Source organism: Pelecanus crispus, chromosome 5 (genome assembly GCF_030463565.1).
Source record: "Pelecanus crispus isolate bPelCri1 chromosome 5, bPelCri1.pri, whole genome shotgun sequence".
Lineage (NCBI taxonomy): Eukaryota > Metazoa > Chordata > Aves > Pelecaniformes > Pelecanidae > Pelecanus > Pelecanus crispus.
In genome coordinates, this window is record NC_134647.1 from 21,809,405 (window position 1) to 21,834,623 (window position 25,219).

Here is a 25,219-nt window from a genome sequence, read left to right on the forward strand (position 1 = left end):
TTGATGCTCATGGCCATTTAATTTTGAAAGAATTTTTGAAAGGTTTGAGAGCTAGGCGACACGTAGGTAATAATATAGTGCTAGGATACCTGTATCTATAGAGGCTCAAAAATTCATATCCCTAGGAGAGGAGCATGAATCCTCTAAAGCCTTTCTCAAGATCTTCCACAAGAGGTTAACAGTTTATTTCCTTTTTCCCTAAGTTCATTCATTCATTAACTACCTAAGAATAATCTGGACTGGTTAGTGAAGTACTAAAATGGGTGACAACACGAAGCTAAACGGGTTATTTTCAGGACCACAGCGGACTAGAAGGAACTTCAGAAGAGCTGTATGCATCAGCGCTATGAAATACATTGCAAATAAACATGAAGTAATGTAGGTAGAAAGGGGCAAAAATTAAGTGACCTCCAGGCCTAAAGTTGTCAACTCAAGGAGCAAATATAGGCATCTGCCCAGATGATTAAGTGGAAATACTGCTTTGTGACCTCAGCTGTACAAACATCAAACTTGTCAGGCTAAAGAGGAAGAGCATAGTGAATAGGACATAAAATACACCATTTTACAGATCTGTGATGCATTGTTATCTGAAACAGTGTTGGCGGTATAATTACTATCTCAAAAGGGATATTGAACACTTTCAAAGAGCCCAGGGACAGGAACTAGAATCAATTAAGCGCTCAGAAAGTATTTTATGAAACAATATAGAAAAGACTAGAATTTTAGAAAGGCGTGAGATCTGGCAGACAATGACAAATGGTAAAGGACATAAAGAACATATAAGAAATTAGGAATTTAGAAAAAAATACATAAGCTTCATGACAAACGTGAAACTAAAAATGTGTATTTAATTCAAATGTTAAATGTGAAAGAACTGCCTTTTCACCCCATCTGAAATCATATTCTGGAACTTCCAGGCAGTCGTGCAGCATTTTTACATACAGCTTTCCACATTCATAATGCATTACACATATTTACATCTATGACGTATATATGTGTGTGTGAGTATAGTTTAAGGACTTTGTTAATTGTTCTATGCAACAGATGACAAAGAACGGTACAGTGGAATCTGAAGAAGCTAATACGCTGACGCTGGATGACATTTCTGATGATGATATTGATCTGGACAACACCGAAGTAGATGAGTACTTCTTTCTACAACCCCTGCCGACAAAAAAGCGAAGGGCATTGCTGCGAGCTTCTGGAGTGAAGAAGATTGATGTGGAAGAAAAACACGAGCTGCGGGCCATCCGCCTGTCCAGAGAGGACTGTGGCTGCGACTGCCGTGTGTTCTGTGATCCAGAAACTTGCACTTGCAGTCTTGCAGGCATAAAATGTCAGGTAAGCGTCTATATTATTGTCGTTAAATAACTATCAAGGGGAGGGGGTGTGTGCGCGCACACGTGTGTACGTTTTGTTGTGGAAGTTATAACTACTGGAAATTAATTAAGTTAATTATTAAATGATAACACTTGTGGATCTCAAACCATTTTTTAAGGCCCAGGTGTAAGAGTATATAGTGTGCAATACAATCTCCTTAAACATCTTTATTTTGTGCTTGGTTTAGGCACATACGTTGTTTAGGGGTTTGGGTTTTGTGGGGTTTTTTTGTTCTTTCTTACACAAATATTCTGCTCCTCGTATTCCTCTTTGGCCTTTATCTAAATGTGCAGATGCAGACAACAGAAGAATCGGTAGCCTGCAGATTTCAGAAGGGATATTACCTTTCATTTTAGAGACAATTCGCATACTGTCCAAATGTGAATTATAGTCCAAACTCAGTGAGAAACAAGAAATGAAACTCTGTGGTACCGTCCTTTATTTAACATGCATGATACTTAAAATGCATGCATGACAAATTTGCATGTAGGCAATAAAAAAATACATCTGCTAATAATATAGCAGGTAGGTTTTCCTCTGCAGATTGAAAAGGTATTTCATATTGTACATTTACATAGTGTCCTGGGCACAGCTGTAACTGTCCCAAAATGTTCCCTAAAAGATGTTTCCACTAATTCTCCTGAGTCGCTGTTATGCAGCTGAGTTGATTTCTTCCTGAATGCATTTTTCATCATTTCTTAAATTCAAGCTAAACTTTCTCTGCTATTCTAAATTATATATTCCCTTTGCTGTTGCTGTTTTCATCTTCACATGCGGGGAAGATGTACTAGATTGTGTTACATGGTTCTCCTCTGCATCATATTTGATGTTGAAGTATTGTAGTGTAGATGAAAATCATAGACCTTAAGGTATCTAATTGAACTGTCTGACTTGTGGACTCAGTCACATTTTTAGAAATTTAAGATGGCTATTATTAGACATGTAAGTTCTGCCCACAGTCTGTTGAGCTTGCTTACAATATTGCATCTACAGTTGACTGGAATATCTTTTAAAATGTACTTGAGTTTTTATTCCTACTTTCTATGGTCAGGTGTCCCCACTGGCAACTTCATAAAGGTTTTTATATGTAATTCATTTTGTTTCAATAGGTTTCTAGTTTCCATGATTTTTAGCAAATATTAAGACTCTTTCTGGTAATGCTTTTGCCTGGATTTGAGTACAACATGATGTAAAGCTGTAGCAGATCCATGAATAGAAAAAAACCTATTTTTTTGTTCCACTGTGCAACGCTTTCACCCATGGAACGGAAACTTATTTTTCCTACTCTGCAACACTGTTGTGTGTATGGGTCCCTTACTGTTCCTGTCAGTAGTGCTAAATTCCAGGGCTAACCCTCTGAATTATTGTTAGCTTTGACTATTCTTACAGGTACTTCTCAAGGTGAATCCCACTTCACTATTGTATTTCTCTAGGCTGTCTAGGTTCTGTCTTATCACCAGGCTTATGCTACGTATTGTTAATCTGTATTCTTTTTTTTAAAAGGTGGATCGTATGTCTTTTCCATGCGGTTGCACTAAAGAAGGGTGTAGCAATACAGCAGGTAGAATTGAATTTAATCCTATCCGTGTACGGACTCACTTTTTGCACACAATAATGAAACTTGAATTGGAGAAAAATAGAGAGCAGCAAGTTCCGGCACTAAATGGCTGCCACAGTGAGATAAGTGCACACGCTAGTTCTATGAGTCCAGGACCCCATCCGGTTGAATATTCAATTGCAGAAAATTTTGAGATTGAAACCGAACCCCCGGCTGCGGTTATGCATTCTCAGTCAGCCGAGGACTTGGACTGCCCAGGGGAAGAGGAGGAAGAGGAAGATGGGAGTAGCTTTTGTAGTGGAGTTACAGATTCTAGCACACAGAGTTTAGCCCCTAGTGAATCAGATGATGATGAAGAGGAAGAGGAAGATGAGGAGGAAGATGAGGAGGAAGAAAAAGCAGATGATTTTGTAGAAGGCATGGGCTCCCATGCTGATATGGTGCCTCTTCCTTCTGTCCTTTGCTACTCTGATGGAACTGCTGTGCATGAAAACCACTCTAAAAATGCCTCATACTATACTAACTCTTCAAATCTGTATTACCAAATAGAGAACCATGTTGCTGGCACGGCTAACCAGATCGGTGAGACTTACTCAGAAAGGGATGCTGTCAAGAACGGTAGTCTTTCTCTGGTGCCTTACAACATGACTTCAGAACAGTTTGTTGACTACACACGGCAATCAGAGGAAACTTTTAGCAGCCCTCATTACCCTTCTGCAAACCCCTCAGTGATTGTTTGCTGCTCATCTTCTGAAGGTGATAGCAGTGCTCCATGTAACAGTTTATACACTGAGCATAGGCCAAGTCACCCTCAAGTGGAATTTCACTCATACTTGAAAGGTCCTTCTCAAGATGGCTTTGTTTCAGCTTTGAATGGCGACAGTCGTGTACAAGAGCACCCTGCTGAGAATTCACTAAACCTCCCAGAAAAGAGCAGACTGCACGAAGAGTGCATCAAATCACCAGTGGTAGAAACGGTACCTGTTTAATATTAAAATTATTTTAGGACTGACTTCCTGTATTAAAATGCACTCACACTGGATTTCCTAGAATCTTACTTTTTTAAGAGGTAGACGACACTTGGACTATAGTCAATGTTCCAGACACATTTTGTTTTCTCAAGCTACACTGGCAGTGGTATTGCACAAAACCAGTTCTTGTAAAGATTTAAATAAAAATAATCAAACTGTCTTTTGATAAAAATAAAACGTGTAAGTAAAATACACACCCAACATATTTCAAAGTAGCCTACCTATCAAAGTATGTGAAACCTGCCAAGCTATCTGAATCAAAGGTTCGTTTTTGATTGTCGGGCCTGTGCAAGATTGTTAAAAATGATACTTTGAAATAATCATGTTTAGAGTCCTAATTTTCAACATATCTGAAAAGATGGTAAGTTTAATGTGAAAGTAACTACTGTACAAAAAAGTTTTAATTGTTCTGTACTGTATGTATTTTATTTATGGTAGTTTAGTACTCATGTTTCGATAAACATGAACAGCATGTTCATTTGAGCAGAAGATCCATAGCTAGTTACAAAGAGCATGTCCACTTTTCATCTGGAGTACCATGTATTCTTTTTTTTAAAAAAAAAAAAAAAAAAACCAATACATTTCTGGTAAATTATCTTGAAATGCATTTTTAGAGTGTACTATTTTCTCTTTTACTGTTCTTGACAAACAGGAGAGTCAGAAAGGGGGTGTTTACATCTTCTAGAAAGGTGAAAGGTAGACAATCCTCCATTAAAATTAAAATCAGTGGCATTCCAGAACTAGTACCCCCTCCCCAAAGAAAAATGATCTTGTATATAATGGCAAAACAGTAGCTTAAGCTTGCACAGCACCTTTTAGCCCAACAAACATTCAGATACTTATGCACTTTAGTGCCATTTTGCAGTACTGTATTAACTGCGGGAACTGTGAACTATTTTGGAGAAATGCCATAGCTCCAGACTCTCGAGGTGTATGTAAGATCTTAAAATTCATTGTTACAAAACCTGTACGTTTTTCCCAAGCCAGGTTATAAATATGTCAGTAGGTAATTTATAAAAGCCGAGTCTTCCTGATCCAAGTTTAAAGGAAGCATGGAAAAAAAAAGTGGAAGTGTCTAGATTTCCTAAACGTTTACCAGTTGTTATGAAATAAGAGACTGGCTTTGGTGGACTTCTGATTGTATCTCAAATTTACAGAGTTATTTGGTCTAATTAGGAACCAGTAGACTCAGTGAGGAAACATAGCTTCAGAAATTTTATATCTGCTGAAGTTTGCAAGCAAAATAGCACATGCATCATATGGATATCTGTTACCTTGTACTCCATTTGTTTTTAAATGAAATGGGAATTAAAATACCTGCTGTATCTCAGCCTTTAATTTATTAACCAACCTTGCTTTCTTCTAGAAAAGGAGGTGTAGGAACCTGCTTTTCTCTACAGTGATAATTCTGCACTGCCTTATTTTGGTTTCAAAATCTGTTTTAACATTTTTGTTCTTATAATACTGAAATTTTATTTATTATATATCAAATGGGTTGAAGTGTAGACCTGTCTTGTTTGTCAAAATAAGGATCAGCATCTTGGTTTTTATCTGTGTCAGATCTTGACGGTTAACAGTATGCATGTAAACACAGTGTAAATTTTAGCTCTGTAACAGTGACTCTTCTGGTTAGAAACTCTTTAAAACATCATGTATAGTACTCCAGTAGAAAAACTGCCAGATTTAAAATATGCTTTTTAAAAAACATAAGCCGACTTAATTGTTTTTATATGAAATCTGGGCAAAGTGATTTCTCATTTTTAAGCTAAATCAGCAAAATATTTTTACTCCATGTAGCAGCTGGAAAGGTTTTTTATTTACTTATTTCCACAAGAAGTCCTATGTGTTTTATATGGACTGCATTGAAAAGTCCTAGTTCGTTAGAGACTGGATTCCACACTTGCAACATATTCCATCTCCTGGGAGAGTGCAGTCACGTTGGTTATCTGGCTCAGCAGTTCCGTAGCCTTTGTTCCTCTTAGTCACAGAACGCTCTAGTCTCTTTCTCTAAAGGCTGAGTAGCCAGGTAAGCGCATGTATTCTTCAATTCCATATAGCAAACACCCATCTTTATTTCTAAAGAGAAACATGTTAGTTCATAAAAAAAGTTCTGCAGCTAAGAATAATATTATTCTGTTCAAGATATTTAAGGGCAAATGTAACAAGTCTCTGTGTATATAGGCATCTTGCATTAACAGCAGGCTTAAATCTGGCAATCTCACTCAACACCAGCACCAAAAGCACAAATCCCTTCTACTTGAGCTGGGACAGCAGCTGTGAATCAGAAGCAGCTTTTTAACCTCAGAGTGTGTTGGCTACTGGAGGATCATGCACACTTTGCCAGGGTATTTCTCTCAGGGGAAAGTTAAATGAAATATTTTGTTTCATTATTCACCCCCTTACTGAGCAATAAGAAGTTATTTTCTTGGCCCCTGTGCTTTCACATGAAAAATACATTTAATAATTTTAGCAAGCACAGTAGGTGATTAACTTTATAAAATACATCTCAGCTAGCTTTAAAATACTGAGATAGTGGTTATTTAATATTTCCATTGGCACAGGCCTCCTTAATATTAGCATCTGTATAAACTTCTGGGACATAAGGGGTGAATACAGCTAAATTCTCTAAAGCTTGCAGCATAGGATAACAAGCAGTAGCTTGTAATAGACAGGGTAGAAAAGGCAGTGACTATATAAAGAACTTGGCACTACTCTATTTTCCCTTGCTTAAAGTAGCTAATTCCTGGGAGTCACAAAGTAAAATGTGCAAAATAAAGATCTATGCTGAAAAAATATTCTTACCTACCTGGTGATGATGTAGATAGTAATACCTTTCTTTTGATCCAATCTGATATTTTGTGATTGAGATTTGATCTCAGCACAGAAAGCAAACAACTCTTGTTTAGTTTTTGCAACAAATTACAAAGTCAAGTCCATTTATAATTCTTGGAGATTTCCTGGTAGCTATACTAGTAATATCAACAAGCCTTCTAACAGAGATAAACTCATACTGAGGGGGAAAAAAAAAAAAAAAAGGAGAAACCTCTTTTTTCAGTATAGGCTAAACCTGTTCCCCAAACAATTCCACACCAGCAAATAAGAAAGCTAACACCTTTTCTAGCATGTATAAGTTGACTAGAGTGGGGAAAAAAAAAAAAAGAATAGTCACAGCCCTGACCAAAACAGGTAGGCTAATTTAACTGTGAAATCTAGAGTAGGCTGTAGAAGTCAGGTGAGAGTCAAGATTCCCAGCCCTTGATTAGACTTTCGTGTTTTGTTTAGAAGAAAAAAGTACTCTTCATATAAGGAAAAATAAACTTAAATCATGGGATGGAAAATGTTTTAATGTTATTTTTCTGGGCTAGTATATAATAATATATGATGTGTCCCATTTCCCAGTTGGTTAATACTCATTTTGATAACCAGTCCTTTCATTTTGGGTAAGCTATTTCTGTGTGATAAAGGTATTATGTCACTAAATGATAAACAGCAATATTTGCATCTGTATTGACACAGTATATTATTTGTGGAAATGTTTACTTTACTGATAGTTGTATCAGCTTTATTTCCCAAGATACCTGGCTACTGATAATCACTCCTAAGAAGCCGGGTAATAAATTGGTAGATAGGTTATGATTATACTATGTGGTTAAGAAAATTGAGTCATAAAAGCATTTCCCTCTGTTCAAATAAAATAGAATTTTCACACAGATCACTGGAACAGCACCTAAAACTGGATGCCTTTTTGCCTATAATGTGAACTTTGCCTCTCTTGTAAAAAAAATGCATTGTTGAAGTTTATATATAAAGCTTTAACTGACGTTAGACATAAAATTAACTTTTCTGGCAAAACTGCTGTAATTGCAGTAGGTTCCTAAGCGCTGTAACTCATGGCCGCTGGAACATTCTTTAAAAAATTAAAAGCACAGTACTGACCACAGTAAAAGTTTCTAATATTTCTTTCATTTTAAAAAAAAAAAAATTCTTTGATGAGCTGTAGGCCCTTTAGATCAGAAAGTTCTGGATTTGTAGTTTTACTATTTTTAATTTACGTAAGTTCCTGCTAGTGAATCATATTTTGAGTTGACATTTATTTTAAGGCATTGATTACACTGTCATAGTAACCATCACTTGCTATAAATATGGTTCAGCCTGCTCACCTGTCTGTTAACTGAGTCAGTTAACAGTGTGATCCTGCCTTTTGTCCAAGTTCTGCAGAAATTGCATGTGGTATTCATGGTGGTGTTACTCACTGGATTGCTAACTGATCCAGATCCAGTTTCTAATCTTGACTGGGTATTGTATTTCAGTAAACATGCTAACAAACTGATCATGTAGCATTCCCTGCCTCACAGTCGGGAGGATGTAGTCATGAAACACAGCTAGTTTGCTAAGATTGTATACATACACTTGTATGCAAAACAGAACGTGTATTATGTTTTTTAATATTTCAGATGTTCCTGACTCTTTGATAGAAATGTGATATACTGGATAGAAAGTATTGGGCTCAGACAGAGGAGACCTGGGTTCTGTTGGCTTTGCCTTTGTCCTGCTGTGTCACTTCCATTCTCTATGCTCTGGTTTGTAAGGTACTTGGAGATATTGTGGTACAAAAATAATCCTATAGAACAGGCAGAATACCGTTTGTTTTATCTTTTTTTGGCATCATAACTAAACATACTGCAAACTAAGTCACGTTCCCAATAAAGCCCAATCCAGCTCAGAAGTGAATAGAAATTTTATCACTAATGTGAAACACAGCAAAAGCAAGCTCTCCTTTCCCTGGACCGGGTTAATGAGCAGAGTTTAATGATAAATTTCACAGTGAAAATTAGAATAAAAGCTGTGTTGAATATACATTTACATGTTGAGTGCTTAACATTTGAGCAGCAAGATTGTAGTTTGCCTGCAACACCATACTTGGCAGCAACAGGCAGTCTTACTCCCCTGCATGTTTTCTTTTGCCAGCTGAATTCTCTCAGTTGAAACTCCTTGTCTAGGCTGCTGCTGTAGCGAAGCAGGTGCCCGTACTCTAAGCTAAAGCAAGAGACCTCCATGATACTGTTTTGAAAGGCATTTGGTAAACAAGAAGCTCCTGTGTTACAGCTGATGAGTTGTATATGTTCATTGTGTCAGTTTAATTTCCTGAAGCAGTCAGGAACAGGGACAGAACAGGATGATACGGGACATCCTTAAGTGTTGAGGGGTGTTATGCTTTCCCACTGAGGCTAAAGAGTAATTCTATCATCTACTTTATTATGCTTGCAGAACATTTGATGTAAAATACTTAGAAAAACTAGAATTAACTCAGAGAATATATTCTATAGAATTTATTTCTAAAATATTAAATCTGATTACTATTTTTTTAAAATGGTAGAAAGCTACTGTTATTTTAAAAACAGAGTCTAGTTCATTAACATGTTCCTTGGTATGAGAAATCGCAACATTTGCCTTTTCAATGTTTCAAAACTTTTTAAAAATATTCCTTAATTTTGCTGTTCTCTGTAATCGCTGTCCATGTGCAAATTATTAATTGTCCATTTTCTCCAAGAAGTGTGAAATCCAAAGCATGAACATTGTGAACAAGTGTGATTTAGTTGTAAAGATGTCTGAGTGAACACATGCTTGAGTTCTTCATAAGTGCTTCCTGCTCACTGTCTCTTCCCACTCCTAAATCAGAGGCAGCTTTTAATTTTGTTGCTAATAAATGTGCCAGAGTATTGTTTTCACTTAAGGAGGAAAGTTATAACATCCTTGAGAACTTTCTGCTACCCTAATGGCTGATACCAAGAATTTTACTTTTTATAAGAACATCCAATTCATGAAACATCTGTTTTGCAGCCTTAGTCTTTCCTTTTTAGTTCCTTCCTCCCTTCATCTTAGTTTCTGGGAAAGGTCTGTTGTACAGTAAGGCTTTTCATTAAAATCGAGCACGAGGGCAATTCTAGTGTCCTCTGTACTGTCTAGCCTTTATTTTGCTAGAAGAGTTAATTTTATTTTTCAGTTAACATTAGTGTGTAGGTAGGTTGGAACTGTGGTGAAAAGTAGTCCCCCATTGGCTCTGAGAGTCAGGAGGGAGCAATCCCAGTGGGTGTCCATAGACTCTCCCTTTCCATACACACAAACAAACAGGAAGGAAGCCTACCCCACAGGCTGCAGAGATGTGGTAGGGGATCCTTGTCTCCTGAGGCATGCAGATGCAGGGGAAGAGTGTCATTCTTGATACAGCACAATCCAGTACAGGATGAAAATCCAAGGTTAGGGAAAGCAGAAAAACATCACCTAGGGGAACAAAAAGTTTCCTTCAAAGTACTGTTACTGGTTTTTTTTTTTTTCTTTTTCCTAATACAAGTAATAAATGTAAAACACCCTCTTATAGAAGTGAATTAGATCTTAAAAAGGAAAAGTTAAAATGTGTATTGCTCTGCTGCTATGTAGGCTTTACGGTTAGCAGGATACTACACAAAAGGTCCCACTGACTGGAGAACCGTTTTCATGATGCTCTGGATTGCTGCTTCTCAATTGAGAAGATGACAGACCTTCATCCAAGGCTGGGGGCAGGGGGGCAAGGAAGAAAAAAAAAGGTGGCAAACTTCATTTACTTACTCAATTATCTTAATCTGGATCTTAGCAATGACACTTTTGTTTTACTTAGGTATTTTATGAATGAATGTCAAACAGAACCAAGTCAAAAGAAGTTTGCCTCACCTGTATGTTCTTCTCTAACTGTGCACTTTTCCAACAAGCCATGAAGACTGGATTAGCTTTTCTCGATGGACAGGAAAAGGTGGAAGATACAAGTGAACACCACTGTTCTAACACAAGGATCAAGATAATCCTTTGTTTTGAGTCATGGGTGGATACACCCTGGAGTGAGGGGAGGATAGAAAGGGAAGTTTAGAGGAAAAGAAGGATGAAGGCAAGAGGTAGACTGATGAGGACAAGTTTTTCTTCTAAAGGGCAAAAGAAAACACACATGAAAAAAAAGGAAGGAAAAAAGGAAATTAAGATATCCCCAGAGCAAGGATGGAAAAGTATATGCATGTTCACAACAAGCTTGGACATGTTAGATAATAATATAAATTCTGTTATGTAATATATTTTAAAACAAATGTGAACCCAGTGCAAGCCGGAAATGTCGTTTTTCCATACCAGTTGTATACAGGTGGACGTTAAATAAAAGACTTATCCAAAAGCATGGGGTAAAAACTACAAAGCAAAGCAACACCCTAGAAGCATTGCTACCATGTCTTTTCTATGCCTATGTCAACTGCAAAGTCATGTTCAATATCATTTTAGTCAACTCTGTTCTAATATAACCTCTTTCTCAGATAACGAGACACTAAAAGCAAAGAACAAATAGGTGTCTTTTTGTCAGCATTTTAGCTTCGGATTTTCAAATGAGACTTAGTACATTATGGCAGTTAATTTTTTTTCTTAAACTTTTTAAAGCTGTTCTTAAGCATAAAATATTGGATTGGATTACAGGTGAAGGTCAGCCTTGCTGGGGTACTGGGGGATCACTGTAAAGTGAGTCTCTGATACACAGATTGAGCACGAGTTTTCAGCTTCTTGAAAAGATTGCATCCTTGTGTGCATTGGCAGCTGGTTCTCTTAAAAACAGAAGCAAGCATGCTCTGTTTTTTTTTTCAAACCATTTCACACAAATGCCACCACTTCAGTTCTCACATAACAATGCCCATGTAAACAATGCTTAACAACTGGGCCCTTCTTTTAATTGACTGACTGTAGGCACTTCTATGGAAATATGTCTGAAGTGTAGTTTGTGAAACATGTTAAAAAAGTGTTTGATGTAAAATAAGCGCTAGACATTTAACAGTGCAAAAATAGTCAAAAATCTGTAGATTACAAATCCATTCTTAAGAGCCTCAGCCTGTAATATTGTCTTAGTAAAGTTGATCTTTTAAGTTAAATTGCATTCTGGTGTAATAACCTTTTACAAATAAAATTACTAATACAAATGTACTGGTTAATACCTGTTCACATAAAACATGGAAATTGGTTAGTTTCATTTGTTTCCACCTACAGCTAATAGCAATTTTGTAAAAATCACAAACAGAAACAACACTTAACTTACTAAATTTTTTTATGTTTAAAGTGTTTTCATTGTTTTGACAAATACAAACTACAGAACGTTTACACTGTCTAGTTCAGCCCTGTCTTTTAGGAGATTCATCCCTCTGTGTATATATGTATTTCCCCATAAGAATATAAAATTGCTTTCAAAATTTTTGTTGGCAAGTGCTAAATAATACACCACAGCATGGATTCAAAATCACTTAAGTTGATGGTCTTTCAGACATGTAAGCCATTCAACTGGGACTAGTAAAATTGTGGTGTAATTGCAGCCATTTGTTTAAAATTTGTACATTACTTCTAACTTTACTAATTATTGAAAAAAAAAATTGTGTTAAGTACTTAACATTTTCCATTACAGATCATCTTGCATACTAAAATTACGGAGATCTCAACAGTAAAGCAACATATTTAATTAATTGGACTGCTGCTTTTAAACTGTTTGAAGAAGCGAAGGGAAAGAAAGTTCATCTTAAAAAAAAAATCTGTGAATGGAAATAATTTTAAACTTCATGAACTACATATTTCCTTAATTTCCTTTCTTTTTTTTAAACAAGTTGTAACATCAAAGATGCCAAAGGGTAATATAAGCTACAATAATAATCAACAGAACTTAACCTAGACCTTATGTTGTAATAATTTATTCAAATTAACTGTATTCTTCTGTATTTATATTTTCAGTATTTATTATGAATGATATGGAATTTGATGTATTTATTGTGGCTTATTACTGCAGTGTATATATTACAAAAATGAGCATTTTTAAGTCTTAACATTAGGTTTTTTGTTAATTAGTGGCACTTGTATCGGCTGTATTTTTATTATATATTGTACAATATATATTGTCCATTTGTTTGCAATGAAGTAAAACAGGTTTCTACGTTACATCATGGCTGCCAGTGCATTGTGCATCTTATTTCTACTATGCAGTCACTAGCCATTCCTCTCTCATCTAACAGCACCAGAATTAGTACTGTACCTCCTCCCCCAGACCTGCAGAGCCTCTAAAGATGCTCTGTGAAATCTCAAGCATTTCTCCCATTCCTCATAGTCTGACAGTGTAAGGAGAAACAGTTTCAGTTTGGTGGGGTTTTTTTGTTTGGTGGTTGGTGGTTTTTTTTTTTTTTTTAGTCAGCATATAAATATTTGAGAAATGAACAGAAATGCCCTAGTACGTGTATTTGTTTGCCCTTCAATGATACTACTGCCTGCACTTTTCTTTGGCCAATGGAATAAACTACATGATTCATCTGCAGCTATCATGGTGAATTTACTAATTCTGGTTATAAGTTAATGAAAGAATCGTTTTCAACAGCTGTTGGAAAAGAATTTTGCAACAGCTCTCTCTGGTGGACAATTTGCAGTAATTTTATACAACAAATCATTTCAATGGCTACAATGGCATAAAAAGCATACTGTTAAATTTCAGGACAACTGCTTAATTATTCTGAAAACTGCTGATCAACATTGCTTCATTATGAAAATAACAATCACAGGTCTCTGCCATCTTTTTATTCTATTTATTAAAATTGAGCTGTACCTTTGTAAAAGATAAGTTGTCCTTAAGTGTGCATTAATGACAAATTACATATGACTAAACTATCTGTATTTACAAAAACTGCTAAAGAGCAGATGTCATTCTCTAGATTATAAAAAGTTCTCACAGGATTTAAGGTAGCATTTGTTTTTAATTTGTTAGGAGTTACACAGAATGGAATAGATGAACATCTGCTATCAGACTGCTTTTTGCATTGCCATGAACTATGATTAACTGTGCTGCTCCAGGGCTTGCTAAGCCATACTGACACAAAAAATTTTGTAAAACAACTTTCAACACTAGCGTTCTAATTCAAGCCATCAGGGTGCCAGTTCAGAAGTAAGAAAACTAACACTAAGGTTCAGTTTTAAGTTGATCTATTACTAGCTAGATCACTCTTGAGGGTGATGAAACAAAATCTCCAGGTATGGTGAGCTGGCAAAGTCCCACTGCACCTAGCGGTGTCATGACCAGGTAGAGCCATGAAGAACCAGTGTGGCCTCTTGTTCATGGGTGGGAGCTGCCCAGAGCCACAGGCCCTGAAGTCCCAGAACATTTAGGACCTGCTTTGTCCTCCTGAGAGCACGGCTGAGCTGTCCTTGGCTGAAATCAAGCCTTCTACAGCATTTGTGATTACTTTCCTGGATGCATAAGAGGGCATGGCTAGATGGAGGTTAATACTGATGCTAGCTTTTCTGGCAACCTTCAGTAGTTTACATAGCCATCTGACTCATTGATGTACATGTAAAAATATTTCTTTTTATCCCCTCCATGGGGGAAGAGCATAATACCATTGCTTTAAATTAAAAAAAAAGAGGCAGTAACAGAGCCAGAGAGGCCCCTGCAACAAACTCTGATTTTTCAGCATGCCACTTATGTGAATGTTAACAACAGCCAAAAGAGCTATAGATAATGTGAGGCCTTTTAAGATGTTGGTTTTTAGACATGTAATCCAGCATTTAAAAAAAACCCAAACCACATCCTTCCATTTGACTTACTAGCTTAAAGGAGAGTAAAGGTTTATGATTTACATGTTTCAGTGTGTACTAGGACCATGATGTCTGCAGGACAAATGATTTGCTGAAGGAAGCAAGCTAAATATTTTCAATAGACATTTCAGCAGAAATTTCCTGCTAACGAGAGAGAAAGGAGTTCTGGAAGGATGGTGACATGATACAAAGTGGAGTGTAGCCCAAGGGAAAATTCAGCTGATTTTAAGCTGGGTAAGGTATGGTGGTAGAGCACCCTGCACTATTTTCACTATAAATGAATTATTTCTCTTATTATGTCATTACTAAAGAGTGTGTTGGATTATGCAACAAATAGTTCTTGGTTTCCGATATTGAAACGGGATTTAGCTTACACAAGCTTTTGTTTGTATGGCTTAGCTTTATATGCACACCACAAAATGCACTATGTAGGCAGACTCCAGAAACTATTTTTATTTCTACATTTGTGTTTAACTGGCTTGAGTGCTACAAGCTGTGGATAATGCCAAACCAGCCTTTGTGGAAGAGATCTTCCACTTGTATGGGAAATCACCACACAAAAAGCATTTTTAGTTCTATGTCTTCTAGCATTTCCCCTGGGCTTTTGACTCCAGTCCTAAGCAAGCATTTGAAATGCACATTGGAGCCTCACACTACCTCTTTGGCCACTCCTCTGCCTCTTCCTTCCCTTTCACATCAAAGGCACAGGTGCCCCTCATCTTGCTTGGCCTTTGCATTGCTCCGTTTTTCCCCAAACCCTATCTTTCTTGCTCCAAGTTGCTGCCAACAATTAGGGCTGCTTCTGCTTTAGCTCATGGCAGAGCTAAAGCAGAAGCCCAGCTTTTAGGCAGGCCCAGCCAACCCACAGAAACCAATTTTTCTTCTAAAGCCAGCAAAAACATTGCAAGTCTATGCTTTAACCACAGGCCTTGAATAAGTCAATAGGTGGCCTTCAGATCTTAATTTCCAGTTATCTAGACAGGGAGGTAGTAGCCATGATTTGCCCTGAGCTCGCTAGCTTTCTCTTTCCCTTACTCCTTTTTCCTCTCTTCTTACACATTCCAGTCCCTTTTGAAAATATACACAAGAGCTCTTGGATTAACAGTCAGGCAAGCATATTCAGCAAGTGTTTCCTGGTCCTAGAGTAGCACAGTTCAACATTTTAGGTAAGCGTGCTGTATCATTGTGAACTGCTGTCCCCTGTTAAATTACAAATCTTATTATCTCATAGAAATAATTTCATTTCAAAGCAAAGGTTAATACTAAAGCAAAGATTTTTATTTAGATGCAAGGTAATCTATGTGGGCAAATGTTATTTTACTGAACAGCCTTTAGAAGCAATTACACCAACAAGTAGTGACAAAAGCATACGTAATTGTCTTCCTCAGCAACAGACCCAGTAGCTAGCAGCTGGTCAACTGAGCAGTTACCAGTCACAAGGCACGTGATGATTTCTCTGCAGACATACCCAGTGTCAACCACTTACCTTTTTCTGACAGCACTGCATGTTTGAAGTATAGAAGGTTTAGCCAAATGGAGAAGAAAGCATCCGGACTTCTCAGACCTAGATAATCTAGGAGGCACTGAGGCACTCCAAAAGAATCACTAATTCAGTGAACTTTCATGAAAGTCATCATTAAGCAACATTTTATGATTCTAACCTTGGAGCTCTTCTTTGAAGTGCCCACATGTATTTCCTGTGTGAATGCCATTTCTGATAAAATTCTTCCCGCCACAGATTCCAGATTCCTTGCTATTTCACTTTTGCATATTTTCCTCAAACTCTTGCTGCCCTTCACTTGCACTGCTGTCTCACACGCACTCCTAGAGGAACCTGTCCCCTACTTTCCTTGCTTTCCTCCCACATCTCTTCTTTCTCCCTAGCATTTCTCATAGTCACTTTTCTAAGTCCACTCAGTCCTTGACTTAACCACCCAGCTTTCTGCCTTTGTCACAACTTTTCAACGTTATGTTCCTGTTCTTCAGGCTCCATCATTTTTTTCTTCCATCATACGGGCAGAAGGCCCCTTTTTCTTGAGATCTGAATGTGCCATAAAATTTTTTTCTCTTCCTTATACACAGTTTAACACCTGCTAGGTGTAACCTACCTTTCTTCTGCAGCTGTCCTCACCAGCCAATTACACACAGCATAGACTTTTTATATTCCATCATGCAAGTTACTATGTTATTTTCACTTTAGTCATTTACTAGTTTGAAATGTTTCTCCATCTCCTACACATTCCCCAGGACTTACAGTTAGTTGCAGTGGTTTCAGGCCTCAGTCATACTGACTGAACCTGGATGGAAATTTGAGCACATATAGCTGTAACACTGCTCAGTTTCACAAACCACAAATTCACCGAAGCAGATAATTCTTTCTGCAACTGCCAAGACATTACCAACCATACTATTGGTTGATACTGGACTATTACACATTGGGCTGTATGTCTTTTATACTGCATTTCATGCTGCTAGAGACTTCCACCTTTCTGCTTATTTTGAGCCAAAAAAAAGAGCTAAGAAAAGAAGGAAAACAAAATTAGTGATAACAGAAGACTGGGGAGGAGAGCCCCTCCAAGAGCCACTTTAGGACCTGAGTTTTTTTCCCCTTAACTTCTGTCCTCCCCCTAAGTCTCTTTCCTGGACAAACTCTGTTCTCTTTGCAGTTATCCTTTCAGTCACCCAACCCTTCATACTACTGCAAGCATTCCATTCTTATACCAGACATTACGATATATAATTCTCCTTCATGAACCCAAGCATCAGATATTCCTTCCTGGAAGTTCAACACCGACTAACTTTATCCACAATATTTAAGACACTACTGGCAAGACAGGACTCACCTTTGGCTATCTTTAGAGTCTAGTAATATTAGGTACAAAATTATAACTTAGTACATAAAGTATTCCATTCTGTAGGCTTGAAAAAAATACAATAATCACAACTGGTTAAGAAGCTGTGAAAATGTTTAGCCTTATCTCGACACGATAGCTAGAGCTGGTCAAGAACGATGAGAGAGAAAGAATAATGATTTGTTAAAACAAAAGCATTTTTACAGAAATTGTACTGGCTTCAGAGAACATTCAGTGAAACATCGGTAGAAAGAAACAGTGTTTCTTGCTAATTCACCATATATGTTTTAGAGAGCCAAGGTTTTTAAAATCTGCAGAGCAATCCCATTAACTATGCTAACTAGGGACAGAGGTCCTGGTAGCTTTCACCACTTCAGTGGGTGGTCTTAAAGGATCCAGACCCCCTACAAATGCAAAAATCAGCTCAAGGAATCCTGGGGAACCAGAGAGAGAGCAGATGCCTGATTGACTCCAGTTAAGAAAAAAAAAACTGTTTCAAAAATAAAACCAGCATTTCCAGCAGAAATTTTATGAAAGACATTCAGAAAAGCAACGTCATGAGAAAGTACATTCTAACAAGCCAAAAAAAACCTCAGTGTCACATATGTATTAACCTGTGGCTGTTGAGTCCCCCAAATCCTGTCTGGCTTTCTTACCTTCCATAGGCTCCTATTTTTTGCCAAAAAAAATGCACGTAAGCCTTTGAAATTATGCTACTGCATATGTCCAGTGGCACCAACATTCTGGCTGACTTCCTAAACAGAGTTAAGGAGAAAACAGGTATTGAGAATCTAAAAATCAGGTTATCTTTGCATTTCAACTGACATACGCCAGCATGAAAACCTTCCTGGTTATAGTATTGGCTTTCTTTTGCCCCAAAATAGGTGGTTTATTAAGACTGCTCATGGTAAAGAGAAGGCAGCAGAGACAGTGATGTCCACTTAAAAGTTGGGAGGTTAAAGGGACTGTCAGGACAGAGGAAAAAAAAAAAACCATAGTGGCATAGTCACATTCAAAAGAGAAACTACTTGATTCTCATCCCTCTCTACATACTTTGGAGCAGTCTAACAGTAACGACATAACTACTAGCAGCAATTCATATTGCTGCTTTTGAGTTGTGCTGAGTCAACATATTCAGCTGTTTAATGAAGGGAGACAGTTCTCCAGTCACCCTGTTACTTTGATCTAATAACTAGTTCTACCTGAAAGACTGAGAGGATCCTCTAAAAACCCACCAAATCAGAATGAATTTAGTATTCCCCAAGATGATGCCTAACCTGCCTCAATCAGGTAGGCCACATCATAGTGCTTCAGCCATCAGTTGATATCTTCCACAATGAGTCACTTTTATCTTAGGACAAGCCAGTCCAACTGAACTGAGAATAAAATTTCACATACAATAGCTGGGAACATAATATTTCAGGGTAGCAGGGGTTTTTTGAGGACATTATCCCTAGGAAATTCTCTACTCTTAGCAAAAAGCTTTCCTCATGCTTTGTGTACTCTAGCACAATGCAGCACGAGATATACACCAGGAAGAAAGCACAGGAATTTTAAAAAAATAAACCCTAATAACTAGCCATTTTAATGACCATCATTTAATATAATGAAGTATTATATAATAATAATTATTAAATGAAGTGTGTGAAGAGCAGATCAGATATGTATCTAAAAAGGGAAACCAGGATATAAAGCTTTAGTAATAAAGTGACAGAAGTTCATGTGTTACATCAGCCATAGAATCATAGAACGCTTTGGGTTGGAAGGGACCTTTAGAGGTCATCTAGCCCACCCCCGCTGCAGTGAGCAGGGACAGCTTTAACCAGACCAGGTTGCTCAGAGCCCCGTTCAACCTGACCTTGAATGTTGCCAGGGATGGGGCCTCCACTACCTCTCTGGGCAACCTGTTCCAGTGCTTGACCACCCTCATTGTAAAAATTTCTTCCTTATGTCTAGTCTAAATCTATTCTTCTTTAGTTTAAATCCATTACTCCTTGTCCTGTCACAACAGGCTTTGCTAAAAAGATTGTCCCCATCCTTCCTATATATTGACTCCAGCCCTCCAATCATTTTTGTGGCCCTCCTCTGGACCCGCTCCAGCAGGTCCATGTCCTTCTTGTGCTGGGGGCCCCAGAGCTGGACGCAGTGCTCCAGGTGAGGTCTCACCAGAGCAGAGCATAGGGGCAGAATCACCTCCCTCGACCTGCTGGCCACGCTTCTTTTGATGCAGCCCAGGATTCGGTTGGCCTTCTGGGCTGCAAGTGCACATTGCCGGCTCATGTCCAGCTTTTCACCTACCAGTACCGCCAAGTCCTTCTCTGCAGAGCTGCTCTCAATCCCTTCATCCCCCAGCCTGTATTGATACCAGGGGTTGCCCCGTCCCAGGTGCAGGACCTTGCACTTGGCCTTGTTGAACCTCATGTGAACATGCTGTTCACACAGACCCACCTCTCCAGCTTGTCCAGGTCTCTTTGGATGACATCTCATCCTTCTAGGCATCTTCTAGTTCAGTTGCAGACAGAAACAATACCAAATGAGAATAAAGGTATTTCATATTTAAAAAAAAAAAGAAAAAAAAGAAAAAAATCACAAAAATCAGTTTTAATTCCAGTTGACGCCCCTTCAGAATTGTTTTTGGTATTGCCCTGAGCTGTAACCCAGAGAGAAGAAAAATAATGATTTGACATGCAAGCCATAGGTTAAAATGAGAAAAGAGGAAACTAAATTAGAAACAGAACACCGCCCCTCCCCCCCCAATTAAAATATCAAGTGAACAAGGGTACTATTTGAAATGTCTATCTTTGAGATTAATTTTTTGTAGGGTTGCTGGCTTTAGTAGTAAATGCCACTTTAGCAACATAAACATTATTCATTACACAATTCATATTCCTTACCCACAAGCTTTTTTATTCTTGAAACTCCTCTATCCTGTACTACAGATCCAGTACCTGTCAGAAAACACATTTCCATTTTTTATTTTGCATGAAGTGCTGAATTGTCATCTCCTAGCTTTTCAGTGTGTCAATGTAATGTTGATCTGATTCTAAACAACTTTAAAATGCCATTTCCCATCATAAAACCAATCAACCAGAATCTGCATCATGTAAAACTATTTCATGAGGAAGAGGGTTGGGCAGAAATATGACATTCACTTTTTAGGGGATTTTACTTTTGTTTGCTGAGAGTGGGAACACCAGTGTGTAATTTTAGTCTCTGTGTGGAATGCTGTACAGTTTTAAATCATAATATGCCTTCCTCCCAAAAATGAAGGGCACCCAGATGGTAATCTTTTATTAATTTCTCCCTCAGACTGGGGAGAAACTGAACAAGACATGCTAAAGTTATTATTGCTACCCCTTATAAAATATAAATTCAAGCTGACATTTACATTATAAAGGACAGAATCAGAAATTGTAGATTTAACTTTAAAAATATACTTTTCAAAAACTTTTAAGAGGGCAACCTAAATTGAAGGGCTAATGTTTATAACACAGCAAAGCTTTTTAATAAAAATCCATGATTTTTTTTTTAACATCATAATATTAAACTACTACATGAAATATTATCGTGCTATTGACACAAGTGCAGTTTTGGACAGTACATTTTAGCATTGAAATCCCTACTTGGAAGAATTCAGGAGGTACATTAAAAATACAGAAAAGATAAGATTACATGTCCCTCCCATGGAATATTTGATAGAAAGTACAACCCTAAAGGAGATTCGTGCACAACAATTTCAAAGGACTGCTGACAGTTCTGATAACTCAGCCACTGAAATCAAGCCCCCTACATCTCAATCTAGTATTATAATCTTGATCAGATGCATAAGATTATATAAGGCTCATTCCCAAAATGTGGGAGATTATTCTTTAAAAGGAAGTAGTGTCCACAAGTTCTTCAGTTTCATGTATTTCTCAGAGGAATTCGACATATTTAAAGAAATGTAGGCAACAAAACATAAAGTACAGAAAAGTTAGTATTGCATTGTAGAATATACCATAATTACTCAAGAGAATCATGCTGGAGGAATAAGTTAAGCCAAGGAGAACACCTGCTTCTGCCCTCTAAAAAAAAACCTGTCAAGTAGTTTACTTTTCAGAAAAATTGAAGGCTGATGCTAGAAAAGCACCGAGAAGATGCACAGTAACTAATACTTGAACGGCTTGCAATTTTTCTTACTGCTGCTTTGTTATTATTTTGAAAAAGGAATCATTAAAAAAAGTAATTATTTTTTTTTTTAAATATTTTCTAAACCTCAAATCATATTTACAGATGTCCTACTGCTCTTCTAAAATTGTATGATCTCTATCTATATACACACACACATATTTATGCATATTTGGAAGTGCGATACTCAATGTAGACACAGAAGTTAATTTCAGATCTTTGAACAGAACAGAACAGAACAGAACAAAGTCACTTGATGTCTTCCTCTGTTTATAGATCTGCTTCCCTCTTTTCTGGCAGGTAGTAGGGAGTCCAAGTAAGACTGAATTGCTGTTGTATTAGGTACTGCAAAAATACAGACTAAAATGAAGAGATAGTAAATGTATAAAAAAAGATTAGGAGTGTTTGCAATAGTAGCGATGGTTAAAAAGCCTACATTTGAGTGTCTTACGAATTTTGGACTATTGACCTATGTTTAGGCCAGAAAAGAAGTCTCAAAAAATGAAAGGAAAATATTAAAGATTATTTTAAATCACAAAATACATTTTCCCCTTCCACAGCTAGAACTGAACACAAAATATAACAACTAGGTGACCTGCTATAACTAATCTTCATAGAAAAGATTGAAAAGTACATATATTCCTATAACTGCTATAATATGGTCTTAGATTACCAACTAGAAAAACAAAAAAGACAGAGTGGACCTCCTCTAGCACTGAACTCCTGCTCATTAAGAGATTCCTACCTCCAAGTGTAACAGAACCCTTGTTTCCTTGCAATTCAAGTTCTATGCAAGTTTTGAATGTTACCTCTAAAAAGAAAAAATGGTAATGAGTAGATAAATGATGTTTCCTATATGCATATTCCAATCTGACAAGTTTGTAAGAGAAACAGGTTGCATGAAGAAATTACCCTTTAGTGGCATTAAAGATAATATAATGCATTTGCTGTATAACACGAACTGGGAACTAAAAGAACTCAAGTCCTTTTAAACAGTTATGCTAAATACCTTTTCTTCCAGAACAGGTTCCTTGAACACTCACTTTCCTTTTCATACCTGGGGGTCAACACAGCACAGCTGCTATCTGTGTAATCTCCCATTCTCTATTCATGTTTGTTGAACAATTTTGTCATTGACCTGCATCCTATTTTTCCTCAACAACTCCAGTCTGTCAAGAGCATTTGTTGCCCTTCCAATGTTAGTTTGGTCTGCAAAAGTAATAAGAATACTTTGTATTCCGTTACTGAATTATGGAAATATTTATCAGAGGGCACAGGCAGATAGATCTCGGTGTAATGCCATTCGATACAGCCTTCCAGTTTTGCAGTGGCATTAATAACCCTTCCCAGTACAGTCTTTTCAACAATTTATGTCCACGCTATGGCAAGTTATTTTAAGTCATACAGGTTTAACTTCATAGAATATTCTCACATGTGTCATCAAAAGCCTTACAGAAGCCAAGACATGACTACAGGCATGATTACCAAGCCAGAAAAAGAAATTAGCTTAAGTTAATGCTTCTGACAAATTTTTGCTGGTCTTGCTTATTCACTTGTTGTCTTTTAGATAACTTAGAACTACTAAAAGGATTTCTTGCTTTTCTTCAGAAGCTGAACTCATTAATCAGATACTGTTAAATTAACCAAAGATAGGCTCCCTCCCCCCATTAGAAATAAAAAACCCCACATCATCATCCATCCACCAGTCTATAGATAAATGAGCATTTATCTATAATGATATTATTTATTTACCAGGACAAAAGGAAAAATTTAATACAAGTGTATTTTGTCCTATTCAACCTTTAATACCCACCCCTTCAAATTTATTCTCAGCTCTGTATTTGATTTTGCAGCCAAATATTTTTGTCTTCCCTTTAAAAATTTGAATTTTCTTTCCTTTTGGCAGCCACGACTTTTTCCTTCTTACGAGTACAGTACTTAAAGGAAATACTAAGCATTTCCTAAAATACTAAGTGTTACTAGCTGCCTCTAACTAGGCCTGATCGTATTGTTCAACTTTCCACTGTTACGTGCACCTTGCTGGAGATTCAGATCATTAAAGAGTTCATTATTAAGCTGTTTGCTACTACACCTCCTGGTTTCTTCCATTTGAATAGATACTACAAATGTTCAACACAATTCTTTTGACAAGCTGCAAAATCTAAGCACATCTTTACCTTTTGAGGTTTCCCATCCCTTCTTAATAACAACACTGGCACTTGCAGACAAGTGTCTTTTCCTTGTCTTTATTCTGCTGCTTCCTTCCCTTCCTAGAAGTTTATTATTTTAATTTCATAGCCATTTTCCTCCCATATCATAACACATGCAAATATAAGGTTATTTTTAAATGTCCATAATTTGCATAAACCAATTAGGTTTTCTCCAAATCAGAAAATTTTATTATGAAATAGAGTTTACCTTATTAAAGTGCAATTTTATGTGACCTTAGATGCTTTAAGGGTGGGATGGTCATTAATCTCACACTCGTACCCTGAAGTAGACATTTTCAAGTAAGCCTACATCTGTTCCTAAAGAGGACATTTCTTGTGCAGAAGAGCTACCTTCATTAAAGAAGGCCTGAAATAATCACAGTCAGAAAATGGGCATGATTGGTGATTGCAATGGAAGACTAACTGGAGGGTGTTTAACAACTGTGCGGCCAGTAAAACAACCAAAGAAAAAGCTGACTGTATCCTGGGCTGCATCAAAAGAAGCGTGGCCAGCAGGTCGAGGGAGGTGATTCTGCCTCTCTACTCTGTTCTGGTGAGACCTCACCTGGAGCACTGCATCCAGCTCTGGAGCCCTCAGCACAAGAAGGACACGGACCTGTTGGGTCCAGAGGAGGGCCACAAAATGATCAGAGGGATGGAACACCTCCTGTATAAGGACAGGCTGAGAGAGTTGGGGTTGTTCAGCTGGGAGAAGAGAAGGCTCTGGGGGGAGCTTATTGCGGGCTTTCAATACTTAAAGGGGGCTTCTAAGAAAGATGGGGACAGACTTTATCGTAGGGCCTGTTGTGATAGGACAAGGGGTAGTGGTTTTAAACTAAAAAGAGGGTAGATTCAGACTAGACATAAGGAAGAAATTTTTTACAGTGAGGGTGGTGAAACACTGGAACAGGTTGCCCAGAGAGGTGGTAGATGCCCCATCCCTGGCAACATTCAAGGTCAGGTTGGATGGAGCTCTGAACAACCTGATCTAGTTGAAGATGTCCCTGCTCATTGCAGGGCGAGGCTGGACTAGATGACCTTTAAAGGTCCCTTCCAACCCAAACAATTCTATGATTCTATGATATGTATGTTTAAATACTTAATCAAAGGAAGGCTATTTATGAAGTCATAGCTCTACATGATCTACTGAAGTATACTTGTGGATACTTACAAGAATACAATTATTTCATTAAAAGAGCTAGCAGAATAGTTAGGAAGGCCAGGGTCTCACCTGGACTGATAAAACCGAGGTCAGTCCTTTGTAAAAGGGGAAACAAGAACATGGAGAAGGAAAAAAAAAAAAAAAAAAAAAAATCAACATGCAAGTGTTTGCACAAGAAATCATGTACAGATAACATTAGAAACCTGTTAGGTAAAAATTGCATAAATCACCGAAAG

At 37.5% G+C, this 25,219-nt stretch overlaps 1 protein-coding gene across 1 annotated transcript in view; it reads left to right on the top strand.

The window, feature by feature from the left end:
* The window catches only part of CSRNP3 (cysteine and serine rich nuclear protein 3), an 87,377-nt gene extending 83,450 nt beyond the window's left edge, over positions 1-3,927 (top strand). Inside the window, exons 5-6 of the mRNA XM_075711336.1 lie at positions 1,045-1,341; positions 2,884-3,927. Of these exons, the coding sequence (XP_075567451.1) occupies positions 1,045-1,341; positions 2,884-3,927 (1,341 nt within the window). The remainder of the gene's footprint in view (positions 1-1,044; positions 1,342-2,883) is intronic.
* The last annotated feature ends 21,292 nt before the right edge of the window (positions 3,928-25,219 follow it).